Raw genomic sequence first — 27,458 nt, forward strand, 5'->3', positions numbered from 1 at the left:
CTTTCACACACCAGCACTGACCTGCAAACAACAACAAAATAAAAACAGAAAAGGAAGAATACTAGACTTGTGTCAACATTCTTTTTTCTTTTTGGAAGAAGGTTGTTCAGTTTAATCCTCATGGAAATGGGAGAAATAACAGTAGTGGGTTAAAGCCAAAGTTTAAGAAAATACATTTAAATATATTTTTTTTACATAAAAATGAGTTTCCTCATCATTCAAAGACCTAAGAGTTAAACTACATTGTATACATCTCAGGTACAAATTGACAAAGGATCTAATAAATCAGACTATATAAAAAGCAAGAGGTTTATTTTTTTTTTCCAGAAAAATGTATTTGTGTTTTAGCTGATCATATAAAAAACTTTAAATTTAAAAACAAACAACAAAAAGTGTATCTATTTTTTTTTCAAGTGTCAATGGTCTCACCATTCATTGTGACTACATTCCACAGTCCCGTACCACCAGGGCACGTTACCCTTATCTGTGTGGCAGGGTGCCCATAATCTCTACACTGAGGTCACTCTCATCACTACTTCCCCAGAGCCATTATCTCCTGGTGAATCTTCCTGAGGTCTCATGCGGTTGAACAGGTGTAACAACACGTAGCCACACTGAAATCTCGGTGAGGTTAACTGTGTTGGATGAACTAAACTTCTGTTTCTAAAGGCAGTCAGTGGTAACCACAATGTCCTTCCTGCCGAGGGTTCTCCTCGATTGCTCTCTTCTATGTCTGTGGCTTTATTGTAATTTAACACATCCCAATGTAGATTCACAGCCCTCCAGCGCTTAAACACTCGGTAAACAGATGCACCTTCATGTACTATCAGTCCTGAAATGAAGAAAAAGAAAAAAAAAATCAGTTTTTACAAAATATTACTGGATATGATTTTTGCAACATATCTGCCAATTGCAAATCAAACTACTTGTAACTCGCATAATTCAAATAAATTATACATATGCAATGTAACTGGCTATTCATCTGTTTAAGATTGGAAAGTGGGAACATGTAGAGGAAATAAAATTGTTCTGAATGAAAGCTTAACAGAACCAATACTGGAGTGATCTGAACATGCCCAACTAAATAAAGTACTTAGGTTTAAGTAAACCAATATAAAAGAGCCTTACTGGCAGATTCGTAAATCACCTGTTCATGCTGCTGTTACCCTTGTTCATGGTTAGCACTATTTACTGCACTGGTGTAAAGTACATCTTTAAGTTAGACCTGTAATGGACAGGACAATCTTAAATTTGTTTAAGAGTGCTTTGTAGAATTCAGTACAGGTAGAACCAAATTTAACTGTTTTCACATTCTTAGTTCAATGTGGGAGCACAGATTTATGAAAACCTGAAACAGCTGTAAGAATAATAACTGTCCTGACTTGCTTCACTAGAGCAAGAAGAAATTAAATGTTATTACTAACTGTGAAGAGCGTGGCAAGAATGATAGGCTTTCTTCTCTTCAAAATTCAGTAGACAAAAGTTGAGGAACACCGTTTTTAGTGAGATCCAAGAAATCTTTTAAAAGGTGCTTCAAAGAAAATACAGAGTATCTGGAGTCTCTAACAGACCAATCTGCTCATCAGCTTCCATGCAGCCAGTATTTGTGCTTACTGTATGCATACAAGCAATGTATTTACTTAAACAAAACTCTTAATTTTTCTTGCCTGTGTACACCTCTGTGTGCATTCACACACACACTCTTCATGCATAAATAGTTCAAACATGGATTTACTAGGGAGATACATGGGGCTTCATCCTTCTTGATAGGTTTTTCCTCTATTCATCAACCACCCTGATAACTTACAGGGTTTTGAGCAATGTCATGTGTTTCCTCTGACTCCCTGCAGAGAGCGATCTGCCTGGCCAAACACATTCACAACCTTGTTGTCCAGTGTGTTTCATGCCTAAAATTCTCCCATACACGGCCACATCTATAACATGATCTGTGGTATCACAGGTTATATAGACCTTTATCCCAAGAGATTGTGTATACCCTCTTCCTACACAGTGACATTGTGATTGATGTATCTGAGGTCTCTTGGTGTGGTTAACTGATGCCTGAAAGGAGACATTCAAAGAAAGATGGCACAAGTAGAAAGGATGATAAAAAATGTTTATATGAACAGCAGTTCTCAGATTCAAGTGCAATGATTTGCAGATAGCAATGCCTGCTCTAACACATTTTTAAAGATCATTACACTGAGAGATGGAGAAACACCAGAAGGACAAATGTAGCATTTCTGTAAGGCTTTCAAGTTACCTAGGTGTTGTTGAAGCTAGCAAAATTAGCACAAGATAAATTTAATCACATGCTCAATATTCTAAATATATTTTGTATCAGCATAGCATTTTAGTGGAAAATTTTCTTGATTGAAAGATATCTATTTTCATCTTTTTCAGATATATACAAGAAAGCAAAAAAAAAATGACCATCTTAATACATAAATGTACCTTTGAGACTTGGTTAAAATATGTGCTTTATCACATAGAAAATCCATGAACCAAATAAGCCATGGGTTTATTCTGTGACAAAGATCTCACCCTTTTTTTTTTCCTCTTGGATTTCCTATAGAATGTTAAGGAAGATGAGGATAGTTTTCCCTCTACTTGTCACTGTATCATAGTACTCTTTGGCTCAACTTCCCTCAAGACTATGATGAAGCAAAATTGAGAGAACTCATTTACTGCCAATGTAAAGATTTTTGATACCTGCCTGCACTCCAACTGGAACCTGAACAACACCTTTCAGAACAGAGAAGGAAGCAGCTGAGAAAGGATCATTGAGGTACATGAAGTACATTTAAACAGTCAAAACTGTCCTCTCAAAATTATGACAGAGAAGTCACAAGACTTCTTTTTTACCCTTTTTGAGCTTTCAGGATTTACTGAAATTATGTTTTCAAAGTTTTTTCAATAATGGCAAGGAAGAGAATTTTTCTTTAAAACGGAAGCTGTTATTCACATGTGCTCTAAAAGAGCTATTGAACAAAGGATCAAATATTGCCAGGCCTGAAATACAGTTGTCACATTTGGAGAAAAGGAGCACTTTCATAATTCCTCCCATAAAAAGCTTTATTTCTCATCTGATAAAACTATGGGTTGAAAAAGACCTATGTACAAGAGGCAAAAGAATTCCAATAGATCTTTCGTCTCTGAAAGATATTTTCCAGGGAGCGGAGGGGAGGGAGAAGCTCTCAGTACCAATACTTCCAAGATCACAGACAAGGGGAAATCTAGGTAGAGTTGAAATGGTGGAGATTTTCCAGTTCCAGAGAAGTTCTGATGCTCAAAATACAAGTATTGTAAGAAAAAAAAGGCAAAGAATCTCCTTTTTCTTAAGAGTTCTACAGCAATGAATGAGGGTATGAGAGAGAAAAGAAGGATCAGTCAATGAATAATACTGACTTGTTCCAAATACAATGATTTCAACAGCACAGAGGACATAGTTGTACAGTCCTAGGGGGAAAAAAATAAAATACTTGTTTACCTAAATGATCCCAACAGTAAGTATTAGAATTCAGTACTGTTCACTGTTGTGACATTCTGTCCAATTAATATCTATATTTGGAACAGAGCCTTGGGATGATGGACCTGGCAAAATCTCCTAAGGCTCTAAGAACATTTTGCCTTCAGGATTCATTTCTAAGATGCAGGGATTGCAGTAGGATCCAGACAACAGGATTACAGAGAGATCATAATTTTCTTTTATTGCCAAGTATTATAAGATTCTTTCACTCTATCTGAAGGATTTTGTACCCTGAGTCACAAGACCACTTGAAGGTTTTCGTTGTGAATGTCAATACAAGCAGCAACTCACATCATCCATATTTGGTGGTCTTAGGTTCCAAAGTTGTCTTATTTATCACACTAGTCTTACTCACAATCATTTAGGAATAGGCCTTGCAGAAATATCACAAACTTTTATGAGGGAATAAAAGACCCTTTTGTATATTAGAATTTATCAGTAGACAAAATGCCATCTCTTAATACTATTCTAGGGCCCACAGATACAAAAAAAAAATGCAATAAATGTCTCAAAGCTTTGAAGCGAAACATGCCAACTCTAAAAATAGCAATGGAACTATTTACAATTAGATTCTAATGTGAAAAAAAAATCCTCCATAGAGAAGTATTAATGTGCTCATTATAAGTAACTGCAGCTTGTGCTTTTCTACAACTAAGCAGGTATACAGATGTTGCTAGGCTTGAAGTTCCTTGGCAAGGAAGAAAGAGACTTTCTGAGGGCTATTCACACCTCACATTGGCTCCCATCTCCTACTCTCTAGCCACAGTACTACTGGCATCACTCGTGTTGCTAGTGCAATATTCCAATTGCTTTCCACACTCTAAAGGAGCTGAGTTGTTCTTTTGGGATTACAGGTGAGCTGGTTTTTGTTTGTGAGAGACTTAATTCATGCTAGAACCATTTATGACTAGTAGTTACAATTATATTCTGGTGAAAACACATAAAGTGATATGACTTCACTTTTATGAGAAATTATTTCCAGGTCTGGGAAGTAGAATGGCAAAGGACAGATGCACTCTCCTTCGGCGGCTAGATGAGGGGCTTATATTATTCATTCCTTCCATTTTAGCTCACAAGCTCACTTTCTTTGGGAATCCATACATGGATAGTCTGATCCTAGTTCTACTTGATTAAAATGCTTGAGGTTTGCCTTAGGAAAATTTCTACCATCAGCATGGTTCAAGAGAACAGGTATACACCCAGCTTAGATGAAGAAATGTATAAGCTAGTGACTTGAGACTACTGATAATTAAAAATAATCGTGTCAGGAAGAATTCTGGATACCAATATGTACACTGGAATTAACAGAACACGTTCCCTTGGTGATCTGTAATCTTTTTTTTTTTGTGAAAAGTAAAACAAGACTAAGAATGAAATACAAGTTACACATTATCTAATTGAGAAGAAAGTATGCTACATATAGTATATAAACCAGTCATCGGGAAAACAATATATGCAAGTTTTTAAAAATGTCATATAGGATGTCAGTACCTTTAGGCAAACTGCTTTTAAACACAATGACAAAAAACCTTTCAAAAATTACTGCTATTTACACTTCACAAATGACAAAAAAAAAATTCATATTGCTTGTGCAAAGGTATAGGGAGGCACAACTGAAGGCAGTTGGTGTAAGTCTTGGTCACACCACCAGCAGCTCAAGCACTTGTCTTGAAATTTGTGCTGCACAGGAAAACCCATATGCCTGCATATATTTTTAAATTGAAATAAGAGAGATTCCAGTGGGAGCATAGGTATCCACTCACTGCAAAACCTGCTGCAAATTAAGAGAATGCCATGGATGACTAAACACAAATGAGAGGAGATACTAAGCAAGAACTGTAAGCATTTCAAACTTTATGATACAAGAGATTATATATAATAAGCATGATAAAATCATATGGTAACATCTTTGGAAAGTCATCAGCAAAATGGAGTGTTGGGTTTTTTTAAATCATTAATGAGTAATAATTGCATCCATCTATTAGAGAACTTTATTCAAATGTTTTAAATTAAAGCTATCAATCTAAACCCCCTCAATTTATGATGAAAGAAAAAGAGAAATTGAATAAATTTTAATATGTTAATAAATATTTTCAAGACTTAGAAGAACTCCTGGTCTTACAAGTTTACAGAACACAGATTATCTGAAGTTATATGCAGAATAAGGGGGCTGTGTGGATCTGGATCATCAGAATTCTACAATTACCAAACCCCCTTCCTTTACACAGCTTTCTGGATTTCCAGATACGATTTAGTAAACTATTAAGCCATATCTGCATTGAACTTTGTAATTAGAAAACAGTATCCAAATACTTTTAATTATAGGCAGTTTTACAGATTTTTTTCCGTATTGTTTGTGACAGAACTATAAAATTTGCATTTATGTAATTACAGGCAAGTCAGTCTATGTGGTGGGTGAAGACAACTGCACACCTGCTTTGCTGCTGCATGGTGCCAGTGAGGCTGGAAGGTCCACAGCCATCTGAGGTACATCTCAGTTCAGTGGCTTCCAGTCCAGAGGTGGCTTGGGCCTGGCTGGCTAGAAAAGCAGCTTTGCAGCTGCAGGTACCTCTCTGTTGAAGGTTTGCCTCACATTAGATACTTCCACAGGTAAATACATGACCATTTCTCGTCACCCACAGACGTTCTCAATTGATTTTGAGATAAATTTTGCTTGGGAGTTTTAACATTCAAAAATTGGAAAAAAACTGGTTGTTCCAACTAGTTGATTCACACCAAAGTAATTTTTTTTTTTACAATTGTAATCTTTGTGGAAAAAAAAAAAACCCACCAGAATTCCATATAAATGGAAAGTTTAGAAAGCTGGAAGCACGTTTTGTCTTCACTTAGTGGTTTGGGTTTTTTTTAATAAAAGCAAAACCCTCCATATTAAGTATTAAGCCAGAAAAAGTGGAATCAGAATGTAAGAGGACTTGTAGCAGAGCCCTTTTTTCTTTTCATGTAAAAGCTGAGCTTTAACCAGAATATTTGAGAGAGAGATTCTGTTCATTTTTTCTGTCTGAGAAGGTTTTTGGGTTCACAGAAGAAAGCTTGTGTTCTGAAATACTCCATAGTGAGTTTCTCTTGGAAAAATGACAAAACAAAAAGAAATGCTGATATAGCTGAAATATAAATACGCATACAATAATGGGATGGTTTCAATAAAAGATGATATGGCTTTATGGTTGGAGCAAAAGCCTTGATATTAGGATTCACTCTGTTTCTTTGCACCTTATTGAGCAGAATTCAGCACTGTCCTTCTGACTTCCTATACATGAGATTGGGATAACATCAACATTTGTGACTCAGAAATCTCAAAGCAAACATCAGGCAGCCTTTGACTTCTGAGTTTTCCTAGAATTGTAATTCTAAGAATATGGTTTAATGTTTGCTGCAATTACTAAATTTTCTCTGCAAATTATCATAGCTATTCTATCAATTCAAAGTTGTTTTATCAAATATTAAAGGGATATCTGTTTGATATTTCTGGGTCCAGCATACTTCGAGAATTTTCAAAACCAGTGAAAATAGCTTTGTAGGAAGTTGCATTTTCTTTTACAGAATTTCAACTATACTTAAATTGGGGTTATTCCAATACCTAAAGGAGGCCTACAAGAAAGCTGGAGAGGGGCTGTTTATGAGGGTGTGTAGTCATAGGACAAGGGGCCTTAAACTGAAGGAGGATACATTTAGATTAGATAGGGGAGAGAAATTCTTTCTATGAGGGTGGTGATGCATTGGCACAGGCTGCCCAAAGGAGCTGTGGCTGCCCCCTCCCTGGCAGTGTTCAAGGCCAGGTTGGATGGGGCTTTGGGCAACCTGGTCTGGTGGAGGGTGTCCCTGCCCATAGCAGGGGGTTGGAATTTGATGGTCTTTGAGGTGCCTTCCAACCCAAACCAGCGTATGATTCTATGGTTCTTTTAATTTATTTAACTTCCTGACCTGTGCTTGATGCCTGTTTTTTCAAGAAATTGAAACTGATCCTGTTTTCATCACTAAGATCTTGGGAAGTCACTTTGATGAAACTGAGAGTAAAGTTTCTTTGGTTCTTTTCTCTTTGCAGTGTTTGTGACACTGTAACAAGCAGTATTTGCCAAAGGTACCAGCTGAGAATAAATCTGCAAAGAACTGGAGTGATCAGAGTGACCAATTAGAAAAATATATATAGTCACAGTCTTAAACCACAGTCTGTGCTATTTAAAGATTTTGAGCTTACCTATGCATACTAGATCCATAAAACCATACATTCCATAGCAGATTTGAAAAAGGATGTCCTTTCTTTGCCATACTGCATAAGGGCTGAAGGCTGACCATAGAAGCCAAGTCACACTTGCTACTAAGAACAGAGATCCTAGGATTACAGCAACCATCTGCACTTTCTCAACCAGTGTTATAGTAATGCTTTGCCACTAAAAGAGAAACAAAGTTGTATGAGATAAAAATGTTATTTTCTGTGATTGTACATTCAACTCCACTTTTTTCCTGAAACCAGAAATTATTTTAATACTTATACATATCTTCATAGGTCTTTATTAATATCCTCAATACTGACATTTTATATATATATATATATATTTACCTATTTCACTTCAGGATAAAGTGAAACTAATAGTTGCTTCCCCATCTCCTCCAGCATCACTATCATAACCATCTAGTTGTGAACTTCAGAAGAGTTAATAATTTTATTTGCTTTGAGTACATAGGCAAAAAAGAGATTTAATCTTAGGAGTGGAACTTAGCCTTTCATATTTGTACACTAATGAAGAGAATAAAAAACTGTTGGGAAGACAAACTTGAACATGTTTCATGTTAGTGTGACAAGCTGAAAGTGACAACTTTCCTTTGCAGCCCACCCCCCCTCAAGTTTGAAGCCATTTTCCACTTTACTGCTGCTCATCAAGGAAGTTCCAGGCTATTTCCAGATATACCAAGGGAGTTGGATTAACCAGTGTTAATGTTACAAAGAGGCACCTGCAGCCCAGTATGGCAGCAACTCAAAACGAGCCCTTAAGCGTAGGTAGCGTGAACATTTCTTTTCAGTACACTTCATTTACATCCACCTTTTCCAGGGAAGGCTGCATTCTCTGTGTGAGATGTGACTGAGATTTATGGTGTGGCAAGTTTTACGTATAAAAGGGTATGCTTACTGAATTCTGTCAGGATACTAATAGAAATAAAATTTTGTTAAAACAAAGAGGCACAAAAGCAAAACACAGCACAAGGAGAAAAGCATTCTAGATCACATTTAACCTATATAGTCTTTCTGGGCCATAATTATCTAAATTAGCTTGTCCGGCTCGCCACTTTAGCCCTATCACCTGTTCCAGAGCTAATATGCAGTCTTTGTAGATTGCCATCTTTCCTGTTCCTAACTTTGAACACACCTGCCCACTTACAGAGCTGCAACAGCGAGTAAGCAGAGAAGGACCTACTCAAGTAAGGGTTCTACTCCCTCTTTTCCCACCTGGCAGTAATTTTGCCTTATTACTGCTGTTTTATGAAAGCGTTTTCTTTTTACCAGCAATTGGTAATCACCTTACTGCACGGTGATAGGATGCTAGAAGTCAGGTGGCAAGGAGCTGTGAGAAGTCTCTAGTTCTTCTTTCTGCTCCAAACAGGGTCAGTGATGAGATCAGACCGAGTTGCTCACGGCTTTATTCAGTGGCACCTTGAACGCCTCCAAGCATGGAGACTGTTCCGTCTCTCTGGGCAACCTGCTGCATTTTTGACTGCCCTCAGGTTGCAAAATGTTTTTCTGAAGAAAAGTTTTTCTTCATACCCAGACTGATCCTCTTTCTTTCAAACTTACGCTCACTTCCTCCCATCGAGTATGCGAAGAGCCCAGGTGAGCAATGAGGTCCTCTGCCCCTTTCTTCTCTTCCAGCTTTTTCCCATTAATTTCTTTACTGCTGCCTGCCTAATTTACACATCTGGTGCTGCATGCCTTCTCTTGCTGCAGCCTTCTGAATATAATAGCACAAAAAGATAGCTGTACAACAATTTTTAAATTGTCTATCTTGAAATACTATCCTTTTATAATGAATTTATTAAACTCATGCTAGCTATTTCATTGAACTTCAGGGTTTGGAATGAGGCTGTTCATATTGAATAATACCTTCTCTATGGTAAAGCAGCTATGGATTCTCATTTCCTTTGTTAGAATTTTTTTTATAAGGTCAAGGAAGGTCATTAACAAGTGATGCATGACAGAATGGTGTGAGCTTCCCCTGATTCAGATATTACTTGTATACAGGATTTAAATGTCAGGACTGAAATTCACAGAACTGTCTTTGGGCTCTATAAGGATATGTTCAACAAAATTATTCTTTATTTCTCAGCTGAAGCCACATAGCGTGACTTGGCAGAAAACTGTCAAAAATGCTATTGGTCATGTATCTCTTTCTGTCTTCTTTCATTATCAGTGTGAGACAGACCTGCAATAAATTTGTTTGGAATGCCTGAAATCAAACTTCATTTACATGAAGTAAAGTTTTAACTGTCACAAAATATTAAACTGTCAAATTCATGGAAAAAGTTGGCAATAAATGAAAAAACCTGTTCTACCAAATCTTTCACAATGCAGTTTCAACAATGAATAAGTTCCTAGACCCGATTCAACCTATTTTGATTTTATTTTTTTTAATTTAAACTCAGATTATGCATAATTATTCTAATTACTCTGCAAAGATAGCACTGAACAGAAGGAAAAGTAATCCAAACATCTTAAATAAGTAATGAAGCATGCCATCTAGTTATAAAACTCACCTCTTATTCTGGTGGTGTCTGACAACTACTTTTTATTCCTATCTCCCACTCCCAATCAGTACAACCACTCATATCATCTTTTTCCATCTCATGAGGGCTTCTGTTGGCTTACCCAAACTTTTTCTTTTTTAAAAAGCTTGATCTTGAAGAGTCATAAGAAACATAGATATGATCATCACCTCTTCCTAGCATCTTCTCAAGAATGTATCTAGTTATTTTACTGTTCTCCTGATCAGATAAATCGTCTGTCCAGAATGCAAGCAACTGAATCTCTAAATCTCAATATATTCAATAATTCCAAAGATTCAGCATATTAGCATGCTAGCAACCAGGAAGGGGAGCCACCTCAATTACTGGCCTTTAAAAATCAAACAAAAGCTACAAACAAAATCAAAACCAAAACTAAAGAAAACAAAACCAAAACCCCCCACAAACCAAAACAACCAAGAACCACAGAAGGGGGGTTGGATGTTTTCTGTTATTACTCATCCACATTGGCCTTTGTGGTATTGACTGCCTTTCTCATAGAAAAGAAACTATAGTCCTCCACCTTCTCCAATATGAACGTCAGCAATAGCCAAGCAATTTAAACATTGCTGTCAGTGTAATCTGTAAATTACAGATCCCACAGTAGACAGAGGAGGAAGGACTGTATGCATAAGATGGAAGGCATTCATGAGGCCTGAAATGTTTTATGCAAAACTTCTAATTTGCAGTTACTAATTAGTGCCAGGCAGTCTGCTATAAGAATCCATCACTGTTAAGAGTGATGAGGAGGGATGGATTGATACTAAGCTCTAACATATGATCAGTTTGAGGACCTCAGTCTCTGTGTATGTCTCTCCTTAGTGCTAGTGGCAGAAAGATGGTAGATACTCCTGATGGCTAACTTAACTCAACCGAAATATCCTCCTCCTTGCCCATCCCAAATCAGTTTTGATTCAGAACTGTCTGAGATTGCCTTGTAGGAAACAACTCTCTTGATTTGTTTCCTGTAAGTTTTACTGAGTTTGGGTACAAACTATAACAAGCAAACATTTTACTGAGGCGGGCATATTTTTCACATAATGAAGAAAGTATTCTGTAGTTATGACATGATTCACAAGTATATAAGGTGAGGAGGTTCAGTCCTTTACTTAGCCATAGATGGTATTAGCCTTTAGGCAATGAGAGGAACTACTGAGCCTGCATGATTTGGTGACACTGCATTCCGTAACAAGGCTTGTGAATTAGAGTTGTCATCACACTGTTTTCTTCTACCTGAAATCTTACTCACAGCATAGGTAACGTCTGAGTATACACTTTGACTGACAGAAACACAGGAACAGAAGACTCTAAGAGTAAGATTATTTTTATAGTATCAGAAGCCAGTTAAACTTTATTTGATTTTGTGCATTTACCTTACTGCATGCCCTGTAACATGTTATTATCACTTCATCTTTTAGTATCAAATTAATGGCTTACAATAAAGAGATCACTAAAATAATGCAGTAAAAATAATGTTGTGATAGTTAACATTGAGAAATTGCATTTAAAATTTAACAGATTGAATTATTTAACATTCCAAATTGAATGATCTCATTATTAGTCTGTCATAGTTTAAATCCATTATCTCCATATAAGTGTTTCTAATTTTCGGCATATAACTTGTCTCACAACTCTTAATTGCTCATGATTATAAATTATATTATGACTTCCTAATTTGTTTTTGTCATTTGCTGATTATATATTCCATAATCAGCAACACCTCTTTTAGCCAAGTTAGAAAGGATATTATATAGCCTCTTAGTGTCAACTTCTGTAAAGTACAGGACACTAAAAAAAAAAAATATGAGAAAGATTATTGTTTTCTTAAAAACTAGAAATTGAAAGAAAATTTTAACTATTTTGTATCTTGATAATAACACCACTGTCATTTGTCAAAGACAGATTCATTAAAAAAACTCATTTAAGTTTCTATAAAATAGGATCCTATTTCATATTCCTTCTCACCATATCTGTAGTGTTATGACGTACCACACAATCCCTGCTGCCCATGAAAAGAACATATTTTACTTTAATATACAAGTGATGGTAAAATCTTCCTTTGAAAATGGTGCCTTCAAACAAAAACAAAATATAATTTATACCTCTGATTTTAATGTAATGCTGCCTGTCCCTTGAAAACTTCCTACATTTCTACTGACACTTCATTATGTTTGGCTCTTCCAATCTTTTATTTATGCTAGTCTTTCTTTCACAAATCATGTGGAGGTTGAGTATATTAATGGTACATTGCTCCTCTTCTTCTAAGGGCTCTGTCAAACAGAAATACTCCATAATTTCTTACTTTTTGAAGTTGAGACTTCCAGAAGTTGAAACAAACATATTGCTTTGAGGTACTGATTGTTAAAGTTAATACAGTTATATACATGTCCTTACTAACACAGAGAGGGATGTAATATCTGTCATCTTTGAGATAAATCAATATTAACTTGGATCTTTTGTTAATGGTTCCTTGCAAAAGCCCATTGATTATTGCACATGCCAGAAAAGTAATCTAAAAAGTACTGACTGAGACTGTGCTCGTACTTAGAATGTATGACGTGAAAAATGCAATTAAACAACACATTTTCCTACCTCCTTAATAAAGAACATGTGAAATTTCCTTATGGCTACCCTAACGTGCACCCGCTTCAACTGTCACAGTTTGTAATACACCAAAATTACTTAAACCATGGGCTTAACCCCACTCTGTTCTCAGCTTCTTACGGACACTGCTGATCGAAGCCTCTCATCCCCTCTAGTCATACTGGAATGAGTGTATCATATAAAAGTAACTAAAAATATCCGGCTATCATCCACTATAACATGATTAACTTGAAGAACTATGAATTATATGACTCCAAAAAGTTTGTAAGAATGGTCTGATTGGTAGAATCAGACAGCTCTGACAAGAAAAATTCTTTCATACCGTCACTCGCTATGCATAATAGCATTTCCAATCTGTGTATGTATGAATAAAACTCTTACAAAGCAAAATTACACAACGATTTTAAAAATGTCTGTACTTTACTATATCTTGTTCATAGTCTAGATGATTCAATAATTAAGTTTTCTAACGTGTTTTGCACTAAGCAGGTTTTGACTACATGATATAATATGCATATCACAGCCTGGACAGAAAATGCAGTTTTGAGTACACACACACACACAAAAAAAAAAAACATTTGAAATGTAATTTTTGACTATAAGCTTCTATTTTTTGTGTCTTTTTTTTTTTAAAGAATCAATGACACAAAAATTGCAGCTCACCATTAATGTTTACCTATTTTGATAAATTATTAACACACAGAGTGCCTCTAGTCATAATTCCCATTGTCTTTTCATGTATCAGATAGCATGTACATTACTGTGTAGAGTATCTATACCTACAGTGGATGCTTTCTGGATTTCCAAGTGTCCAGAAGTCTGGACATCCTGACCAATATTCAAAATCTTCACATTCTATTACATTCCCCTTTCAAAATCTTGTTATATATTAAGCAGAATAATTTACCATTTTATGATTTTTTAAAATTATGGCTTCTAAATGATGTTTAAATTATGTTAGAATCAAGATCTGAGAACACAAGGAGAGCTGTGATGAAAACTGTCTTAGTCTTACATTATTTTTTTCTCTAAGAAATTCCTAGCAGTTCTCTTTTGCTGCTGGGCAAAATATAAAAGGAATGAGGTAAGACTGCAGGACTCTGTGACCATTATCACTCTCTCAGAGCCAGAAAGGGAGCATTTAGTTTTAACTGTACATGGAGGTGAATTCCCTCTCCACTCTGAGGCATTCAGAGTTTCTGGAAACATCAACTCCTGTTGATTAAAATAAGGCTATTAGTCCTGTTTGTTAATCCTCCTGTCCTATTAAAATAAGGATTGTAATTTTATCCAGTCTCAAAAGAAAGGCTGGCCCTTCGCTAATGAGTATACTTGAACCAGGAATCTCTCCACAGTAGCTAATACAGCATTCTCAACACCTAAAAGCATATGAAATAAATATAAGAAGCCTCTAAATGTCCTATTTTTATCAAGTAGCATTTGTTTTCCTAACTTGTGGTTACTTTATTTCATTTAGAAATGCCTGTCAATATACCAGAATCAAGTTTTGCCCAAAATATCTATCACAGAATACTTAGAAGTCATGGTATGTTGCAGAGATATATCCGTGAATCAATGTGTAAGGTTGAAGTGAATGACTCTTAAGTCAAATTTTAACTTATATGAGACACTGACCAATTAAGTTTAGCTTTGTGGCTTAGTTTGTTGGCATTTTGGATATCTCATGGACACGTGTATATTTGGTGAAAGCCAAATGAAAATTACTGCCCTATGTGAATAAGTATTATTCCTACTGTAAAGTAGGAACTGTTCAATTTCTGTTGCAGCTTTATCAGAAATACTGACCTTCATTGCAGCCTAGCTGTACTCTAGATAGCATTATCTGAAAATTAAATATGAATGAATGGAGGAAATGAAAGCCTGCTATGGTTGTTGCATTCTCTGCAGCTTAAAGATTATGTGCAAAATTAAACTGAAAGCTTAGCTCAAGCATAGACTGTTGTGCTATGGATGGGTCCACATTTTGGGGAACACCACTGAGAAAAAAACAAGTATAAGTAAGTAATTAGGTAAGTAAATCTCAGTGAGATTATAAAGCAGCTGTGTGAAGGAGGTATTAATGATTTTCATAGAATCATAGAATAGTTTTGGTTGACCTTCAAGATCAACAAGTCCAAATGTCTATCCGGCCCTGCTAGGTCCAACACTAGACCATGTCACCAAGTAAAACATCTACTCTTCTTTTAAACACCTCCAGGGATGGTGGCTCAACCACCTCCCTGGGCAGCATCTTCCAGTATCTAACAACCCTTTCAGTAAACGAATTTTTCCTAATATCCAACCTAAACTTACCCTGATACAACTTCAGACCATTTCCCCTTGTCTTGTCACTGGCTACCAGGGAGAAGAGATCGACCCCCACCTCAATACAACCACATTTATGAAGTTGTAGAGAGCGATGAGGTATCCTCTCAGTCTCCTTTTCTCCAGACTAAATGATCCCAGCTCCCTCAGCCTCTCCTTGTAAGATTTGTCTTCCAAACCCTTTACCAGCCTTGTAGCCCTTCTCTGGGCACACTCAAGCATCTCGATGTCCTTGTAGTGAAAGGCCTAAAACTGAACAGTACTCCAGATGCGGCCTCACTGGTGCTGAGTACAGGGGAAGGATCACTTCTGTACTCCTGCTGGCCTCACTGTTCCTGATGCAAACCAGTATGCCGTTGGTTTTCTTGGCCACCTGGGCACACTGTTGGCTCATATTCAGGCAGCTGTTGATCAACACCCCTAGGTCTCCTCCAGACAGCTCTCAAGCCACATCTATCCAAGCCTGTAGCTTTGCATGGGGCTGTTGTGACCCAAGTGCATGACACAGCGCTTGGCCTTCTTGAACCTCATGCAATTGGCCTCAGCCCATCGACCCAGCCTGTCCAGGTCCCTCTGTAGAGCCTGCCTACCCTCTGGCAGAACAACACTCCTGCCAATCTTGGTATCATCTGCAAATTTATAGAGGATGCACTCGACTCCTTCATCCATGTCATTGATAAAGACATTAAACAGAACCAGCCTCAGTACTGAGCCCAGGGGAACACCACTGGTGACAGGCCTCCAGCTGGATTTAACTCTGTTTACCACAACCCTCTTGTGCTCAACTGTCCAGCGAGTGTTTCACCCAGTGAAGCATATGCCCATCCAAGCCATGAACAACCAGCTTCTCTAGGAGAATGCTGTGTGAAACAGTGTCCTCTTCAAGCCATCTAATCATGTAGTATGGTTAACCTATGCAACTCTGTACCTCTGTTTGGATACAGGCTGTGTCCAAACAGCAGTGCAGAGTTCTGCAGTTGCTTTTTCCTTCTCTCCTGGGAGAGGAACTGTTTGTAAAGTCTGGCTAAAACTTTTTAATACTTTTAATTGAAAAAAAAAAAAAAAGCTTAGTGTGAGGCTAGGATTGTGCAGCTAATTATGATATTAACGCAATCCCCAAAGATGTGCAAAAAAATTACTCAGCACAGAGGGACAGAACAAGCCTCTTCCACAAAACTGCCCTGGCCACTAGTCAGCATACAGAAGGATCATCTGTTCTTGATTGTTTCTGTTGATTCCTTCTTGTTTATCTTACTGAAAGCATTCAAGTATTCATTCCAGTTCATTTTCTGAAACTTACATTTCATCTGCCAGCTGGAATTTCTGAACGTGCTGATTGCTCTTTCCCTGTCTTTTTGACTCTATGAATAGTTAAATCATTTTTACCACCCATACAAAAGGAAACACAGAGGGTTTATCTGAGCATATCCTACACCCTAATGGTCGGCGCATTCCCTTGTGAGCGACCTTGACTCAAACCTATTGTTCACCAGAGTTAAAGCAAGGTTTTAAACTTCCACCTCTGAAGACACCATTTTAATAACTGTCATTTGCATGGTCTTCAGAGTATTCAATAGCAGAACTCCTCCCAAGTAATTTATTGGAACACTTCCAGTTCCGATACAATACATAGATGTTCACTGAACCAAAGAGAAAGCAAATTTTATTATTTTATATTTAAAATTCTATTCACATCACCTCCATAGGGATGAGTAGGGAGATGATTTTAGTACAGTACAAACCATCAGGAACTATTTCTGACACTGGCCTATTTCAGTGGGTTCTGGACACTGAAAAAGAGGCCATGGAAAGGCCTGTCCTGGAAAAGAACCATATAAACGATGTGAAGCTGGAAGAAATACCGTATAATTGGAAATTTAAAGTTCAAAGTTCCCAGTTCCCTGAAAGAAGACTGAAAGAGGACACTTACAAAGCATTTAAGTACTGTAGAAAGGGTAGAAAATGCTAAGTATTAACATATGTTTCCAGTCCAGGCACAATACAAAGTGATGGTTAGATGAAAGAGCCGAAGAACAAAGATGTCCAAAAAATTCAACTGGATGAGCACAGTTAAGTTGCAAAGCATCACTGGTTTCCCCTGCATCCTGTGGCAATATTATTTACAATTGCGATGCAGGGACTTTGTGATGGTTTTGGCACAAAGCACCTCCTTACACTTGATTAAGCTCAGGATCTGAAGAAGAACCTTCACTGTCCATCCTTCTTCTAACTGGTATAAGACAAAGATGAGTTTCAGCAGTGAAGTGTACAACCCCACCAGGATACAACTGAATACAAACATCGGTCTCTGGCCTTTTCGGCTCTGAACAAAAACCAATTCACAGAATGTGATCTGAATTTTCATGTGAAAACCTGGAAGATACACAGCATAAGGGAAAAATCAAACCTAATTTCATGTCCTTCGTTGTAAGATATAAAACAAAGGAAACTTCAGATTTTGAGGGCAACAAAAAGACTAAAAAAAAAAATCCTGATCTCGGAGGTAAGCATGTTGCCTTGTCTACTTCCTAAGTAAAATTATGTCTAGCTTGGGTGAAGATTAAAAGGCAGAATAAGAATACCAAGATATTATCCATTAACATGTAATCACAAAGACAACAATCCTGGGTTCTGGCTTTACAAATCTGGCAGAACATGCTATAAAAATCAATTAGAATGTAATTTATTAGATTAGGAAATCAATTAGATTGATTTTGTAATCAAATTAGCAATAAATCTTCACTTGATGACAATTTTGTTATAATTAAAAAACTTTAGACTGTGAAAATGTATATAGTAAATAACATTCTGCCTGAAAATTTGGTCTAATGGAAGAATTAACTTCTTATATTTTTATAAATTGCATATTATGTATAACAATAAAAACTTGACATACAATATGCACAATACATTTATAATAATTTAGTACAAGCTTCTTGCAATTCTTAATAATTCTTTTAATAATTTGATTAATTTTAACAATTAAATTTATAATTCAAAATCTAATTAATAGCAAAACTTAAAAAGTCACTTGCCTTGTTTTCTTTTAGGTACTGCTACATAATCACAACTGAAGACTAGCTGGTACTGTTGCTTGAATCAGTAATTACTTTTTTTCTAATACTTTAGAGTAGCCATTGTTTTGATCACCCAGTTACTCATAAGACTCTATTTTTAGGACCTGAAAATGTCTAAGATGTAGCACTTAATTACAGAAAGTGGAAATTTAGATACTATCATCAACTATGATAGTTCTGTCTTTAAAAAAAAAAAAATTACCTTAATAGTATACACTACACTAGAAACTCCGTGTTCCTTTCTAACCACATCATGCATATGTCCAAAATCCCTTGGAATAATCACATTAAATTGCACAACGCAAATGATCCTTCTGAACACTGAAAATACCCAGTTTTCTGCCTTGTTATCTTCCACACCAGTGCCCACAGTACTGCAAGGAGCAACGACTGTAATATCAGAAACTAATATCCATTCATATCACTGTGTGTGAAAATCCCTAAACTAGAAATTGTTCTTGGCTTAATGGTGCTTAAATGACTTACACATAACCCATGTACCATCTCTTGCGATACAAATAGAGATATAAAAATAAAAGTACCCTTGGTTTCTCTCAAATACAAAAAGCACCTAAGAGAATTAAAGGTAAGTACATGCTGTCCATATGGAAAAAAAAAACACTTCTCAAAGAACCACTTACTCTTCTGCAAATTGTTGCTTTTCAAGTTTATGCCTATAAACACAGACACATTTTGTTGTCTCTAGACAATAGTCCCCTCTTTACATTCAGTAATTATGTATGATTGACATAGTGGTCTTTTCAGAACAGCAGCTCTCAGAATGCTCTGTCCTACACCCAGCCCTATTTCTGGATCCTTTAACAACTTTAACAATAACACTTGAGCTCTGATGAAGCTAGTTTAGGGCACCCATGGAAAAACACCCTAAGTGGTTCTACAGGATATAAGTCCTGAAACAACTTGTTACCCTCTTGGAAAATTTTTTTGCACGTAGACTGCTGCTCTTTTTGACCTCTCTGGAACGGACAGAAACAGGGCAGTAGATCTTCAAAAAGTCCTGGCTCTGCCAGTGTAGTAAGACAATTTTTTTTTTTTTGTTATCCAAAGATTGTGAGCAAATCGTCTTTACAAGGACAGTGCCTAATGAAGACAGCAGAGAGGACTTATCTTAGATGGAACTCACACTCACTAGACTCTGAGAAACATCCAGACTGTAAGCTGAGAAGATGCAGAGCATCTAAGACTGGTGACTGCAGACAGACCTACATATCTCTGTTTAGTAGCTCATATAAGATGTCATGGCTCATTGCATGCAAAGAGATAACTGGCTCACACATCTTGTAAGAGGAGAACTTAATACTTTTATTCAGGTAGCCTTGCCCAGTCAGACCTGGCTGACCATTAGCAACCCATTAGCATTCAGCTCTGAAGTGGTGAATACTGGCTATGGATCAATATCCTAAAAAGCTGTATGAAACAAAAAAATAATCAGGAAATTAGCCGGTATCCTGACACTGTGTCCTTGTTTCAGCTGAGATAGAGCTACTATGGGGCTGCGTTCTGGTTTTGTGATAGAAACAGCGTTGGTAATATAGAAAATTGTTATATAGAGGTGGTTTTGTTGTTGTTGAGCAGTGCACACACAGAGCCACAGCCTTTTCTGCTTCTCACACCCCCACCAGCAGGATGGCAGGGGGTGCACAAGGAGTTGGGAGGGGACACAGCTGGGACACCTGACCCAAACTGACCAAAGGGATATTCCATACCATATGATGTCATGCTCAACTTATGAGGGGCTTGGGGAAGAGGAAGAATGGAGGGGGAGGGTAGCATTTGGAGTGATGGCTTTTGTCTTCTCAAGTAATGGTTACACATGATGGAGCCCTGCTTTCCTGGGGGTGGCTGAACACCTGCCTGCCCATGGGAAGTGGTGAATTAATTCCTTTTTCTGCTTTGCTTTTGCCTTATTCATTAACCTGTCTTTATCTCAGCCCACAATTTTTCTCTTTCACTCTTTCAATTCTTTCCCCCACCTCTCTAGGGGAAAGCAAGAGAGTGAAAAAAAAAGTGAGTGAAAGCTGGCTGGGGCTAAACCATGAACAGTGACACCAGACGGCTTTTGCTATGCCAAATTTACCTTAACTCACTGAGGATTCCAAGGGTGAAGAGAGATTGTAAGAAGGAATGTGCCATTTTTCCAGTCAAGAAACTGGGAATGAGCAGGCAGCATCACTGCTGAAGAAGAAAGGTTGGTATTTTTTCTGTGACTACGAAAACAAGCCTCCACAACTTTCATAGACTCATAGCATAAGGTTTGGGTTGGAAGGGACCTTAAAGATTACCAATAGGAGAACAACTTTTAGAATGTCACTTTGGAATGTCTGCTCATAGTCCACCAGAGGGAAGCATCTCAGGCTCTTAGCCAACACATTAACCAAACCCAGTGGTGGAATTCTCCAGCAGGGAGCTAAGCAGCCACCTCGGACCCACAATACTGTGCAGTGATGCTGAATGCCACACAGACTGACTGAGCAGTAGGGTCATGTCCTTCCAGCACATACAGAAGTTCAGGGATTCATATGCCAGAGGCAATAATGCTTCAGTACCCAGAAAACCTGGTCAATTCATCAGCAAAGTTAAGGAAGGATTAAAAAGGAGTCAGTGACACTGGGACAAAGGCATGGCTTCTTATTCACACTTCAGATACCCTAATTTAGAGTCAGAGGACATAGCACTGTGGAAATGCAAGAAGATTTTTAAGTAAACAGTCTTGAAGCTTGTACCTCTGACCCCAAACAAGGAAGAGAAAAATATTTTGGAAGTTATCATGAGGACCTGATGTAAGGAAGTTATACAATCAAGACAAAAGATTCACTTGTGCCACATGATAGACACCAAGAGATCAGAGAGTAACTGAATTACAAACTACTTCCTCCTCTGAATTACTTAGATCTTGTAGGTCCTAATTGCTGTGGTATGCTTCATGGTAATTACAAAAGTGAGATCTACAAAACCATCAGAAAAAGGCCCAAAGGAACAATAATGTTCTAAAACCCTCACAGCCATAGTGAATACATGGCATATTTTCATAAAAACTTCTAAACACATTCAAGTATGGGGTATCTCTGTGTCCTGGTTTCAGCTGAGATAGAGTTAATTTTCTTTCCAGTACCTGGTATGGTGCTGTGTTTGGGATTTAGTATGACAATAATGTTGATTACACACTGATGTTTTACTCATTGGCAGGTAGTTGTAGTGCCTACACTAACTCAAGGACTCCGCAGCTTCTCACATCCTGTCAAGTGCACAAGCAGCGGGGAGAGCACAGCCAGGAGAGCTGGCCCAGGCTGGCCAGGGGTATGTTCCCTAACACAGCACGGCATGCTCCGGATGTAACTGGGGAAGCCAGCCGGGAGGTGCGATCCCTGCTCGGACACAGACTGGGTATCTGGTTGTTTTCTTTTCCTTTTGCATGTGGAAAGCAACTGTATTTGTGCATCACTGGTATTATTGTTATTGTTCTCTTTATTGACACTATTGCTATTATTGTTATTACTATTATTATTCTCTTCTTTTGTTATCCCAGTAAACTATCCTTATCTCAACCTACAAAGTTTTTTCCATTCTCCTCCCCATCCACTTGGTGAGGGAAGGGTGAGCCAAGTGGCTGCATGGTGCTTAGCTGACAGCTGGAGTTAAACCACATCACCATACCAAACCTCAGTGGAGAAAGCAGACACATTACCCTAGAATAACCAACAATTTCACATATTTTCTAGATTTTTTTACCCAAGGGTATAGGAAGGAAAGGGCAGACTAAAGTAGAGGAACTGGAAATCACCAAGATGCATTTGGTGCCTCTTCTTATCCTGGTTTGTGGATGGTATGAAGATATTCCCCTGAAGTTTGACAGATAAAAGAAGACATAAGTAACCAACTAATTATTTGTTGCAAACATCCATAAAGCAATGAGATGATACGGAATACTCTATAAATGGTGCTTGAGGAGGAAGTCATCTTCTTTATTCTCAGGAATATTTCAAGTCATCACTGTACATGTAAATACATGCAAAGTGTCTATTTTGGCAGGTGACATAAAATGCTTGAAGCTTCTGATGATTCTTGTGGTCACTAAAGACAGAGGTTATGTGGAGGACAGTGTTGCAAGTGCAGGAAAAGGCTGCACAATATTCTGTCTTATTCTGATGTGAACCAGTGAGCTCATATCAGCCATTACACCAATTCGTTCAAGTAAAATATGTCAGATTACTTTCCTCTTATGAAGCAGCAGCCCTGAAATTGAGATGCAGAATTCAGTCATCCACAGAAGAACACAATGTGCTGGGAGTAATCACAAGTTATAGTAGATTTTAAATTGCAGATTGCTTAGATAATAGCCACGAGAGATACATAAGGCATTCCATTAAGAAGTAGACTCTTCTGGTTTTGTCCGATGAGCAGAGGGAGCTTCCTTAGCACAAAAGAAGAGAAGGCATATGGAAGTTTAGTCTCATTTTCTCTAGTTTCCTGGATTCCAATTTAATGGAATTGGCCTTTTCTGAAGCTCCTTGTAGTGCCTGAAATAATCTTCTTCCAGTGTCAGCAGAATACCTAAGTACACATGAGGCTAGCAAGTATTTCATCTTGATGGTAAGGTTCATGACTTTCTGAAATGGCTAAGGAATTATTTTTATTTAATTATTTCTGTTCTTTGGGCATTAAAAATGAGAAAAAAATGAGCCTTAGCTCAGGAAACAGTCGTCTTCCAGTAATATAGTTTGTGGTTTGTGTGGGTATCAATATGGTGTATGCCTGTACTGGGAATATTCTTGTCACAGAAATGCCAAAGTTTAATAGTGCTGTGAAGGGAAGACTCTGCCAGAAAAATATGCAAAAGTAAGGGGTGGGGGGAGGTGGCAAAGGGGAATAAAGGGAAAAGAAACAGCATGTGGCTAAGACTGGAATACGTGTTCTCCATCAGTTTCATTGAAATGTAAACAAAAGTAGCAGGAAAAAGAAATGTAGAAATGAAGAAAATTAAAAAGGAAGATGAAATAAAATACAACACAAAGAACCCTAGGGGAAAAGAGTCGTGAAGGCAGAACTCGTAATGCAAAGAGGGTGCTCTGACTCAGACAAGTACTTCTGAAGAACTGAGACCAAATTGCTTTTTCACTGTTGTACTGCTGGCATGAATGCAGGCAGAGGCTGTCCTCTGCACATTGCTGAAGCAATAAGAAAGAGTCTACAATATGAACCTCAAGCATCAAATTTGATTCTACATATGGGATTGAAATGTAAAAAAAAAAAAAAAAGTGTGAGATGTTGAAAAGTTGTCTCCCCATCTGAACAATTTAAGAAAAAATAAGTTACTATGACTGCCAGTCATGTGGACAAAGCACTAAAAACTTCAATGCAAATTGACCAACATTTGAAACCAAGAAGCATTAAGAGGAGGTTTGAAAATTAATTCAATAAAGCCAACTTTCTTTGACAAATTTCAAATGCAGAAAAAAACTACCATGGCATTTCACAGTTGACACAGCATGACTAGTAGAGAAGCCAAGAGATTATGACAGCACTTGGTACCTAGGGCAAGCTACTTACATTGCCAAAGAAGCATGAGCTAAGGAATCATAGACAAGAGTTGTAAAAGCAGTACGCTATCATTTATGAAGAAATTTTCATCTTAAGGTAAGAACCCTGCTGAAACAACCAGTACTTGATTGCAACGTTGTTCACCAATCTCTGTTGTTAGAAATTAAAGACCTGCACAATCAGGATTTTGGGTGTAAGACAAAAAGACAAAAAAATTTATTTGAAAAAAATCATTAATAATTCCTTGCTAAATAAATTTAATCAATTATCAAGCTATTGGGAAAACAGCATATCAGACAAAAAATGATAACAGCTCAAAGGTTCCTAAATTCAGGACCCACACCATAACTTAATGCTTGCCTTATCCTTATGCTGTATACATAGCAACCTTGATTCCCATTCACATTGCCCTTAACTTTTGGATGTATGGAGTTTATTGTGTATGTTATTTATGCTCATAATTCCAGTAAAGATTTTTTTCAAAATATTAATCTGAAAGAAAACCTAGCACCATGTCTCATGCTAGTCATTTTGCCTCATGAAAATCTTATGCTCAAAGTTATCCTTTCTTTTTTTCCTGAAGTAGTTAAAATGCTATTTAGTACACCAAAATAATGACACTACTCACATATCTGTGTGTATGTATATAGATAATCACTAAACCAGGGTGACAACTGTAATTAAAACTTAATTTCCAAGTACAGGTCACAGTTTACATTGTGCTGCTGTTTCCCACCATTCAAGCAGTCAAACTGCCCTGAGCACCATTCCCAAAATAAAACAAGAAAAAAAAAAAAAGAATTTGTAATGAACTACAGGAAATAAAAGAGTAAGGTATGAGGGGCACATACCTGTGCACCTTCAATGCTATTTTTAAAAAAAAAAGAAGCTCTTTTTATTTTACATAGGTACTTGATAACCTCAGTATGCACTTCATAAGTCCAACAGAACTACTTCAGTGAGTGCAAGAGAAGTAGTTCAAAAATCACTATCCGTGTCAGTACAAAATTGTTCTCCATGCTACAATCACCATTCTTCAGCTAATTTATTTTCCACTGATAATCCCCTATTTTAAATAGACAGATGTGAGCACCAGAGTGGCTTGTCTAGCTCCCTGCATGCTGTAGCTGATACTCTGACAAGATAACAGATTTCTGGAGTTCTACCAGTCGAGATGCCAACTTTGACCAAATGTTCCATCAAGCACAGTGTGAACACACAGAGAATCAGGAAGGCAGACAGATCTCAGGTGTTTGCTGGTGGCATTCCAACTGCTGTAGCAACATCCCAGACATTAACTACACCTTTTAGAAAATTTCTTCAATCTTGATCCATTCCAATGCTTTTGGATAATTTTTGCCACAAAACTGTAAAATCCCCACTTGACTAGAAATATCCAAGTTACTGAACTGAATCTTAGGTTTGAAACTTTTGGGTTCCAATTTTTGACAGTTCTGACTTAAATCTGCCCCTCCTCACTCTCAATTCTTTCATAGGACTCCAATTTCATCCCCCTTTCAAGCTTGTATTTTCTGTGCACTTAACCCCTTTCTATTTGATCCTTCCAATTTAAGTTTTATTTGATCCTTCCAATCTAAGTTTTTAAGTCTCTTCATGATCTCCCAGATTCCTTCCTGATGGCTTCGGTCCCCATGTTAATTATCACCCTGACCTCTTAGATTAATATAATCTCTCCTCACTGGATTTACAAATACGGTTCAGTGTTTGTAGCCAACAACATGCCCGCTCAGTGCCTTGATTAGTTTTTCACCTAGTCTACAGTTATTAGTTCTTCTTTACCACTACCTAACTACCACTGTGATATCAGCATGACAGAACCAGTTCATTTGTTCACATAATATTCTTCATTATTTCACAATTTTCAGATCATTGGTATGGATGATGATTCTATCCCCTCTTGCCTCTTACCTGTTTTCAGCTACCAATTCTGTCCACCTTTCTGAAGCTTCTACAGTTTTCTTCCTATTTTCCACTGTAATGTCCATCTTGCACTCTTTCACCTCTGAATGCTCACAGCCACATAACTTGCTCCTAGGATGCTAGTAGTGCAGCAGTGGCCTGCTCACTTGCTCCATGGCTGTTCTGGTTCTGACCAGGCCTGAGCTACCCTCCCCAGGCAGCCATCCCAGGTGAGCTGAGTTAGTCTAGGCTGTTTCCACACCACCTGACATCACTCCCCCATAAAAGGGGCTGGTTGGGGATGGGGGTGCTCTTGGGTGTCTCTGGGGCAGTCTGAGGGTAGCTGGGGTGTTGGGTCAGTCCTTGGTTGTGCAGTCAATAAAGTACTCTGCATTATCAGTGAGGGTAACTGACTGTTACTGTTTCCCTTTCACAGTGTGTTTGTCAGCAAACTGTCCTTATCCCAGCCCATGGAGGCTCTGTCTCTTTTTACCTCTGGGAGTGAATGAGTGGCATGTGATGCCCAGTCACTGGTTGGAGCTGAACCACTCCAATGACAAACTTCTCTTATCTGATGGCTATCCAAATGTATTTCTCAAATTTAATGGACTTTTTTCTCCACATCTTCTTCCTGCCTTTACTTTCCAACTCTCTAATCTTTTTATCTGAATCTCTCTGTACCTTAATTACAAGAAAATAAAGAAAAGATAATACAAGATGAAATTCACTCTCCTTTTAGCATTTTCTCTAAATTGCCTTCTATTTCCCAAATTCTGTCCTTTCCATCAGTGGTGAAATTTTTACTGTACAATCTTCCATAATCTCTTCACTTTGCAACAGTGACATCATTTTGTCCTTCCTTTTGACCCACTCACCCCAATTCTCTTTTTCAGTCTCTCATTCACCTTCAGATCTTTCCCAAAAAGTGCACAGGAAATGTATTTTGCCTTTCCCACCTCAGAAAAAAACCCACAACTTTGACACCACTGACCCCTCCAGCCCTGCTATCCTTCTGTTTCTAAACTCATTAAGTACGCTACTTAGAACTGATCGTAATCACCCCTTGCATGAGACTGCAGTGACTCAGAGTGTATCAAATCAAAAGGTCTATCTACTCTGGTAATTTCTCCCTAGAAGAGGCCAAAAGTAGACAATTGGGAAAAGAAAGTCTGTGAAGTACAACTACTGTATCTATGCTGATGACTGACAGATCTGCTTTTCTGTTTCAGACTTCTCTCTCCTGTCAAAACTAAAATATTAAACTGTTTCTTCCACCTTTTGTATGGCTTTTACCATATATTAAAGTTCCTTAAAATCTCTATTATGCTTCTTGCCCTCCTCAACCATTATGGATTAATCCTCCTATCCATTAATGTGTTCTGTAACTCAGGAATTACCTTAAATGAATCTTCCTGTTCACAGTATTTCTAAAATTTGCAGGTGTGGCATATCTACTCATATTAAAAACTGATTCCCTCATTATCACTTCCATATTATGTCTCAATTACTGTAACACAGCTTTTGAGCTCATAACAAATGTAATTTTCTCACTGACCCAAGTCAAGACTGACCCAATTCAAGACTGCTTGAAATACAATTCTTTTAGTCCATTACTTTGAATGTGTTACTTCCCTTCTTTTTCCACTATGCTG

At 37.6% G+C, this 27,458-nt stretch overlaps 1 protein-coding gene across 1 annotated transcript in view; it reads right to left on the reverse strand.

The window, feature by feature from the left end:
* Positions 1–509: 509 nt before the first annotated feature.
* MARCHF11 (membrane associated ring-CH-type finger 11) overlaps positions 510–27,458 on the reverse strand; it is a gene marked incomplete at both ends in the record, with an annotated part of 34,882 nt that continues 7,933 nt past the window's right edge. Inside the window, 2 exons of the mRNA XM_084260005.1 lie at positions 510–832; positions 7,746–7,938. Of these exons, the coding sequence (XP_084116131.1) occupies positions 510–832; positions 7,746–7,938 (516 nt within the window). The remainder of the gene's footprint in view (positions 833–7,745; positions 7,939–27,458) is intronic.

This window comes from Gallinula chloropus (genome assembly GCF_964237585.1).
Source record: "Gallinula chloropus genome assembly, chromosome: 2".
Lineage (NCBI taxonomy): Eukaryota > Metazoa > Chordata > Aves > Gruiformes > Rallidae > Gallinula > Gallinula chloropus.